Below are 9,684 nucleotides of genomic sequence, written 5' to 3'. Positions count from 1 at the left end.
AATAATGAAATAAAGAAATGTAATTTGTTAACCAGTCTACATCATTTGGATAGATTCGACTTGTATCATCCACGTGTTTTACAGATGGATAAAAACCAAGCGGTTGGTGTTACTTATCCGCTAAGCAATTAATAAGAGTTAGGTATACGAACGTACCTGGTAAGAATGAAAAATAGAAAAAACAACAATGAAAGGGGTGTCAGAGATTATGCTTATCTAAGGATAATAGACCTGAATACACATGAACATCGACAATGAATATCTTGACATCCAAAACAACTTGATCCAACACCACCACTAGTCCTACGTAAGACCTGTCGCTGATATTTATGTTTTGGGCGTCATTAACACGTGCTATGTCTTACATGTAGGACTAACACCACCAACTCTCATACACCTCCCCCCCCCCAACAAAAAGCAATAATCACATTTCTAATCTTGTACCAGTAATGAGAGCTGCCAGAATGCAAAAGTTAAACAATTCGAGGCGCTAGGGTGCAGTGTCCCCTCCTTTTCTACAGAGAATAATTTATGTTGGTTAGCCCCATACGTTTTGTGATATGCCACTGATACATAAAGGTGGAGGTGAAATACTAGGAAAGATATTAAAAAAATGTTTCCTGTCCTCATTGCCTGGCATTTATCCAACCCACTTCTATCTCCATCACTGTACCACTGCGATGGTATTACCACTCTTGCTGTAAATGAAAAAAAGTATCACTTAAGAGTCTGTTGAAACTGTCTTCAGTACATTCTTTATTGAAATTGAGGTAAATTTTCGTTTAAAGTCTTACTAAGCTGTAATAACTTTATAACACATTGATTCTTTGATAAAAATAGCTACTGGCATTGACATCTAATAATTTAAATTCTTGAAAATATGTTCCCCTGTTGTTGATTTTTTGCACAAGTTAGATGACAATTTTGAATGAGACAGATTCTGTTTTTCTCAGGAAATTGGTGAGGTTTTCTGTATGCTTTGAAGTCAGACATTTTCAGGAAGCTTCTTGTATATTTTCACCAGTTTATAGGTATAGTTTATAAATCATACAATAGCACTTTCTGACATTAAACAATGAAAATGTTGAAATTTTGATGATTTTGTGAGAGAGAGTCCACTGTGATCATCTGTGCCCTTCAGCAGCAGAATTTGATTGCACAGTGTCAACATCCTCAACATGTTTTAAATCTTTAGCACTACTGGTCTGAAAGAGCTTATGGATGGTCTATTTTCCATGATACATGAATTTGAATAAAAATTTGTTTCAGTCTTAAACCGATACAGACAGTTCGAACTTTAAATAATTGTCATATTTTAAAAGGCATTGAGAGGAATTCATATGCAAATATCAATGTTCATGTTATGTTCATATAAATGATAGAAATACAAGACATTTTCTTCATGTTTCATAAATGAATCTTACCAGTTTATTGGTGTTATTTTTTATTTTAATTAAAGTATTAATTTAATTTATTGCGCATGCTCTTGACAGTAAATATGTAAATGTCATAATTTTAATTTGTAAAAAATGTAAATTGTATTACATGTACCTCTAAGACATTTTAAGCCTTAACCTATTGTAAATTCACATGAAACTATAACAAAAATGAAAATAATCCTTACGTTTTGCTTGATTTAAATAGCTGCACTTTAGAATTATCACACAGACATAAACCTTGTCAAGTTTTCTATCAAGAATATGAAATACAATGTTCACACAAGTCTGAGTCATCGATTCATTAGTCTTTTTAATGTTAATATATTTTTCCTGCAAAATGATGACTAAAAACTTGTTCATTTGTAAACTGTATGCATGTAACTGATGCAGAACTGGACACTTGGTCATGCATTTTCTCAAGAAAGAACATGATAACTCTAGATTCCAAATTGTTGCCCAACACGCACATAATTATCTAATAAAAAATTCATGCATTTCAATATCTATAAAATGGTAAATCAGATCCAGGTAAATATGTGTTTTGACAGTCCTTTCCAGAGCTTAAGACTCATTTGTTCTATCTCTGCTCTTTTATTTCCCAACTAAACATTGCTTTTTCTTCACTGAATCTAATTTTGGAAAGGATGCTAAACTGAATAATAATAATAATAATGAGGACTTTGTATAGCGCCTATCATGAATGCCAAATACATGCTGGAGACGGTGAAGTAATATGTGATAGTCTATTGTGTCAAATGCTGCAGACAAATCAAGGAGGGTGAGGACTGTAATCTTTCCACTATCCAACGCAGAGAGAATGTCATTAACTACTGTTAGAAGAGTAGTTTCAGTACTGTGGCAAGGGCGATATGCAGATTGTACATTGCTAAAAAGACTATTTGAATTTAGATGAGATACAAGCTGGGATAGAACAACCTTTTCTAAGATTTTTGAAATGAATGGGAGATTAGAAACTGGGCGGTAGTTCTTTAAATCATTATGGTCTAGTGTTGGTTTCTTCAGCAGAGGCTTTACAATGGCAGTTTTGAAAAATGATGGGAATTCCCCAGATGAGAGAGAGGTATTAATAACATCAGTTAGTGAAGGCAATACTGGATGTAAGCACTCAAGCAGCAGTGATGTTGGAATTGGATCAAGTTCACGTGACTTTGGTACACTCTTCGTCACGATTGTACGTACGAAATCCATAGAGACAGGTTCAAATGCTGCTAATGGTTGCTGCTCAAATTCTGTATCCCAGCTGTATGGTGACGACGAGTCAATTGAAATTATGGTGTCAAGCTTATCTCTAATGGTTTGTACTTTGTCACAGAAGAAATTTGCAAACATGTCCAGAAGGTTGACTGGAGAGAAGGTAGTTGGAAGTGGTGTTGATTTGTTCATTGACATTAGCTTGTTAGTAATCTCGAAGAGCTCATTGCAGCCGGAACTTTCCATGATCTTAGTAGTGTAGTGGGCTGATTTGCTGCATAGACTATATTTGTGACATTCTTCTTAGCGACTTCATAGATTTGCTTATGAATAATGAGTCTGGTGGAAAGCCAGAGCCTCTCAGCTTTATGGCAGTCTCTTTTAGCAGTGCGAAGCTGGTCCCTAACACTGCTATACCATGGAGAACACTTTTGAATTGATACTATGCACTTGGTAGCTGGGGCATGTTTGTCAAGTAATGAATGCAGACAGTTATCGAGTTGTTCTGCGGTAGTAGGTAAGCAAGTTGTTAGGTTAGCTTGGATGTCGTGCATTAGTTTGGTTCTATTTATCATACAGAGGTTTCTCTTAGTAGCAGATAAAGGTGGAGGGTTAGGGACTGATACGTCAAGATGGCATATAATGCAGAGGTGATCTGATGCAAGTTCATGGGATACCAGGGAGGACCGTAGAATGTTATCATCAGGTCTATGAAGAATCCAGTCTAAAATGTGACCATGTTTATGGGTGGTTTGGTTAACTGACTGTTTGAGGTTGAAAACATTAATGGAATCTACGAGTTTTGATGTATTTGAGTTTCCAGGACAGTCAAAGTGAAAGTTGAAATCTCCAAGAATAATCAGGTTGCCACCTATCAAATTTCCATTGTCCAGGAGATTCGGAAACTGCTCCAAGAAGAGAGAGTCAGCCAGCATGTTTTTTCTACTAGGAGGAGGGCGGTATAGGCAGAAAAAATGGACTGACCTTTGCTCCAGTGTGAGTGTGGTTTTGACTAGTTCAAACAATGTGTGGTCAAAATTGAATGTTGTGGTATAGTTAAGATGTTTTATCATGGAGTTCTTTGTGATGACAACAATTCCACCTCTGTGAGAATTACGTGGGAACGACTTGATGGAGTAACCAGTGGGTAAATCAGGAGTGGCCGAGTAGTCTAAAGCGCTCTTCGTTACGGATCACTGCCATCTCACCTCTGTCTGCGTAGGTTTGAGTCTCAGATTCGGCCAAAGTGGGTATGTGAGAAAGCTTGCCAGTAGCTTCTCAAGGGTCGGTGGTTCTTTCTGGGGATTTCCCAGGTTCTTCCTCCACCATTAATACTGGCCAGCATGTATAGCCTATTGTGTGCTGAAAAATGGCGTTAAAACCTACAACAACAACAATAACTGAATCAGGCCTTTTTAGATTGACTATTAAAAATAGCATGATGGTAGAAAAGGTTCCCCTTGATATAAAGAAAATATTCCAAAATCATCAATACAGGTACTCCCCAATGATCAGTCCTGAGATCTCTTTTGTGAGTTATTGGGATGGATGACACAGTATATCAAATGGCTGGTGATTGTATATACAAGCCTATAAAGCCAGTGTGATGATACTGGATAGTTATGTATGTATGTGTGTGTGTGTGTGTCTATATATATATATATATATATATATATATATATATATATATATATACACATACATACACGCATACCTATGTGATCAGCATGTTTGTTTCAGTTTTGCAGAGCAAGCCACCATGTGGAAGGTCAGACATTTAAAGCCACCCCCAGCATGCAGTTTAAAAGTCTGCCTTGACTGGGAACAGAGCAGTGAGTATGCATGCTTGGACGTATTGACTAGCGCTTGAGTGCCAGACACTTGCACAAATGAGCAGTTACATTTTATGTTTGCAAATTGCCCCATTTCAGATTCTCGGGTAAGAGTTGTTTTCCACACTGAGTGCATTTAGAATAAGGCTAAAAGTGTAAGGCCAAAACCTAATCGACAGCATGATACTACAATATAGTTTGCTCTTATGTATATGAATCTTCAAATCATTTAGTTCATTGGGTCAAGTTTATATTTGTCCTTTTTTATTGCTTTGTTTGTTGATAGGCTCGTTCTGTAAACCATTGTTCTGCCTTGAGCAAGTTCAAGGAACAATCTCACACCCCAAATTTTATCCCCATCATAAAATTTAACAAATCCCCATATTTTGATTACTGTAAGCAAACATGAATACTTTAAGTATCCCCCTGCAACACTAAGCCAAAACATTTTGACCCCTGCATCACCTCACCCCACTCTAGCAAGTCATCGTATTACATTTTATTTTATTTTAGTGAATTTTATTTAAATTAAAGTTATGTTACACTATATCCACCATATATTTTACTTTATTTTTATGCATATGATTGCCTTGTATTGATGCTTCTAAATGTTAAAATCGGGATTCAGAGAAACATATTGAAATATAAGTTGTCTGTCATATGTTTTAAACCATTACTTTATGATTTGTGATGGGAAATATGAACAGTAAATTCCAAGTAGAGTAAAGCAAAAGTTTTTTTTATAGGATATAAGGGTTTACATTTAAAAGGAATGGGGTACCATGTCAAAGAACTACAGCTTATTTTTGAAGAGTTAATTGTTGATAATTTGAACTAAAATAGAAATCTAGTTTATTTGTTTTCTGAATGTGGCTTATATTATAAAAGTTACAAAATACACAAAATATGCTTCTGCATTTGAAGGCATTATTTTTTAAATTTTTCCAATAATTTTCATTATTGTTTTTGCATTTGTTCTCTTGATCATATATTAACTTACATTTGTTTGAACTTCCTGAGTTTCAACAGGATCATTGTTTACTACAAATTTACTACACTATAAACTCTGCATTAGCAAATTCTTGTTTTTAGTGATATACATTTTCCATACAAACATTAGTTAAGGTTATACAAGCACCAGCATTGCTAGGATCTCACTTTCAGACCTTATTATTCCTAAATGATGGAATAAAAATATGTAATAACAACGAATATGAGATTTCAGGAAAAAAATTCAAAAATAAGCTTCAACAGAAACCTCTTATTTAGTAAAATCTTAATGATGCTGATGATAATGATGTACAAAGATTTGTTGTTGTTATGAAATCAGTTTTCTTTTATATAACAATAAACATTTATTATTTTCCTTCCTCTCATGACAGAGATAATTCAGGATGCTTACTCAGCAATATGCAAAGCCGAGGAATCTGTTCAGAGCCATGGCATCTTATGGACTGAGAACGTTCTCCTGGAAAGTCTTATATACAAGCTAAATAATCGGTTCCGAGCTGAGAAATTTTTTCAAGGCTTAAGAAAGGTATTTAGTGTGAGCCTGCTGTCCCAGACATAGAAGTTATTGTTTTACTACAAATGTCACATGTCAATGTTAAGTTATTGTAAAGTACCATTTGTTTAGTTTAGTTTTCTGATACTAATGCCACAAGCACATTATATTTGTGGGTGATATACTGTAATGAACCTATCCATCTGTGCAACTGTCTCTCCATGCTTACATGCAAATTACTTATGAATGCCATGAGGGAAGTATACTATAGCTCTTACAAATTTAGTTTCTCCATACATTTTAAATTAAGTTCAGTTCATGGTCATTAAAATGTCAAGAAAAAACAACTGATAAAGAGGTGCAGATTCATACTAAATTTTCATGCTATGTGTAAACAAATTTTCTTCCAAAATTCATAATTAGTATGGGTACCTGATATTGGGAGAAATGGTATTGTATGCATCTGCTATTTAAAAAGAAAAACCGAAACAACAATGCGTGATCTATTCTGTTTGTGAAAGTTTATTATCTTCATAAGCATTGAAAAATTAAAGTCCCATTGTTAATGTTCTTAGCTGTAGAAATATCCTTACTGTGATATGGTTTCTTAAATAAATAATAGTTTGCAACATAGAAAAACAATGGAAAACCAGTGTGCAGGATTGCTGATGTACATATCATACATGATTGCACATACCTTAAATAAAATTGCAGATAAAGCTACATAAAGCAAACCAACAGACAATGAGGGCTTTCTTCTTCTTTGTAAGAGTTGGACAAATACACTTGATTAATGTATTTATTTGCATAAGAAATATCAAAATTGTTATGTTGACAGTTAAAATACAACAGTTTAGATAAACTTGATATCTTTGACATGAATAAACTAAATTGGAAATATTAAACAATATAGAGAAAAAGATTTTGAATATTCAGATTTCATTCTCCAGAATTTTAGACCAAAACACAAATATGCAAGGAAGCAAGTTATAACTGATGGTCTGAGATGTTTCTTGTAAGTTTCTATTGGAAATAGCCAATAAAAGTCACTGAACATCTGAGTAGCCTTGAGAGAGAAGGAGATTAGTCTTAAAATCATTATGTGACAATTTCCCAATTTACTATTCACTTTAGCACTAAATTTAATTAAGTTTGATTAAGGATAACTGTCATCCTTGCACTGATAATTGCTTGACCGTAATCGCAATATTAAGATAGCATTGCTTTCTAAGTCAGAAGACTTTGTGTAATATAAATAAGTTCTTTTTCAATGCAGTATTTTTTTGTTAACATTCAGACAGAGAATCCTCTGATAATACTGAGTTAAGATACAGCATGTATCAAGATACAAACCCTTTCCTTGCAGATTAGTCTTTCCAGTAATGTCTATGTCATAGGGTTAGCATTTAATCCTTGCAGGGATTAGGACTTGGGGGGGGTTAATTTTTATTAGATTTTTATTGTTCACTGCCTGATCGAAATTACTTGGCAGGGTTATAGAGAGGGTATTTTAGAAAGATGTTTACACATGACCCAGTTAGCATTTGAGCTAATTTCAATGTTGGTACAAAACTCTGCATTAGAAAATGAAACATTATCATTGAATGAGACCTTTTACTCAAAATTATAGTCAAATGTTAAGGTGCTTACTTTTCTAACACCTAAATCAGAGATTGAAACAGTGTCCCTATGAAAATAATACTGCTGACATTTTCAGCACATGAACAACTATTTTACTTGAATTTGTAATAAATATAGAAGTGTTCAAAATATGATTTAAATATCATTTTATATAATTGTAAGACTGCTGGCTTTCTTGCTGAGTAGGGAAGCCAGTATAAGACAATCATTTGGTTAACTATACAATGTGTATTGTTACACACACAAAAATAGTGCCAAATCTTTAAGTTTTATTCAAGAGACATACAGCTTTTCAGTTTTCTTTCTTCTTTCAGCTTTAATTCATGTATGTTATAACACATCCCCATCTAATGCTTTTGCATCAATCTCATTGTGCATCTCCATCAAGTTCTATTATATCAGTGTCATGATACATTCCCATCAAGTAATACTACATCAGTGTAATGACACATTCCCATCAAGTGCTACTACCTCAGTGTCATGGTACATCCCCATCCAATACTACTGCCTCAATGTAATGGTATATCTCCATCAAGTGCAGTTACATCAGTGTCATGATGCATCCCCACCAATTGCTGCTACCTCAGTGTCATGATACATCCTGATTAAGTGCTACTACCTCATTGTCATGATACGTCCCTATTACACCCCCATCAAAATTATTACTTCACTGTCATGGTACATCCCCATCAAATGCTACTACTTCAATATCATGTGACATTTGCATCAAATTCTACTTCTTCAATATCATGTGACATTTGCATCAAATCCTACTAACTCATTGTCATGGTACATGCTACTACATCAATGTCATGGTACATCCCTGTCAAATGCTACTACCTTCCCCATCAAGTGATACTACATCAGTGTGATGATACATCCCAATTGAATGATGCTACCTCAGTGTTATGATACATACCCATCAAATGCTACTAACTCTGTGTCATGATACATCCCCGTCAAGTACTACTACATCGATGTCATATGTCCCCATCAAATGCTACTTTGTCAATGTCATGGTACATTCCCATTAAGTGATACTACATCAGTATCTTGATAAATACCCATCAAATGCTACTGCCTCTATGTCATGTTTCATCCCCATCAAATGATACTATCTCATTGTCATGATACATCCCTATTAAATGCTACTAGATCGATGTCAAGATATATCCCTATTAAGTGCTACTACATTGATGTCATAATATGTCCCTAGTCCTATATGTAAGACATAGCACATTTTGATTTTGTTAAGGTGCTATGTCTTACTATCCAAATAACGGCCTTGTATAGTGTGTTCCGATGTCGTTGACATCGGAATGAGTAATCAAAGTTTCAGGAACATCTCACACATTTTGGCAGCCTATATCGACATTTTTCCACTAATTTATGTGTAATTAATGTACTTACTGTGCTGTCTTTATCCTGGTGCAATGAAAATATGACACTAGCAACTTGATGCATTTTCACGTTCCGTTGACATACATTTGAATTTGTTGCAATGCGACGGTAGTCGAAGTATGCCGAAGTGAGTTCAAGTAGGTTGATGTTTGGGATATGTTTCTTGAACGAAACGAACCGTTGCTTACAGTTCCAATAGGCATAATATATTTTTATTCGTTTCGTTAAAAAAATAATGTTTCAACTTCATCCAATTTCGGCATTCTCGGCTTTCATCACTTTCCAGCCAATTGAAAAGTAGGCCAAAGAAACTTGAAAATGGGTCCATTTCTTTTGTGAGAATTTGAATTTATTAGAGAAGAGGCATCATAGTAAGTAAAGTCTGACTAAAACATTATAACTTTACTTTGTAGAAAAGCGTCATTATTTTAGTTGTCAGTTGTGTGAAATATTCCTGAAAATTTTACTTTCGTAATGATGTTAGTCGACATCAAAACACACTACACAGCGCCTTTAGTTAGGCTGTAAGACCCTGACGCCAACAACATAAATATCAGCGTCGGGTCTTACAGGTAGGACTAAATATGTCCCCATCAGATGCTGTTACCTCAATGTCATATTACATCTCCATTAAGTGTTACTGCATCAAATATCA

General features: G+C 34.7%; 1 protein-coding gene across 1 annotated transcript in view; it reads left to right on the top strand.

Moving 5' to 3' along the window:
- The first annotated feature begins 71 nt into the window (after window positions 1-71).
- The window catches only part of LOC149804418 (uncharacterized), a 42,055-nt gene continuing 32,442 nt past the window's right edge, over window positions 72-9,684 (top strand). Inside the window, exons 1-3 of the mRNA XM_089940060.1 lie at window positions 72-102; window positions 4,392-4,483; window positions 5,866-6,020. Of these exons, the coding sequence (XP_089796186.1) occupies window positions 4,411-4,483; window positions 5,866-6,020 (228 nt within the window). The 5' untranslated portion in view covers window positions 72-102; window positions 4,392-4,410. The remainder of the gene's footprint in view (window positions 103-4,391; window positions 4,484-5,865; window positions 6,021-9,684) is intronic.

This window comes from Sinohyriopsis cumingii, chromosome 2, assembly GCF_028554795.1.
Source record: "Sinohyriopsis cumingii isolate HCF-2022 chromosome 2, ASM2855479v2, whole genome shotgun sequence".
In the NCBI taxonomy this organism is placed as follows: domain Eukaryota; kingdom Metazoa; phylum Mollusca; class Bivalvia; order Unionida; family Unionidae; genus Sinohyriopsis; species Sinohyriopsis cumingii.
This window is presented reverse-complemented; position numbering and strand designations above follow the sequence as displayed.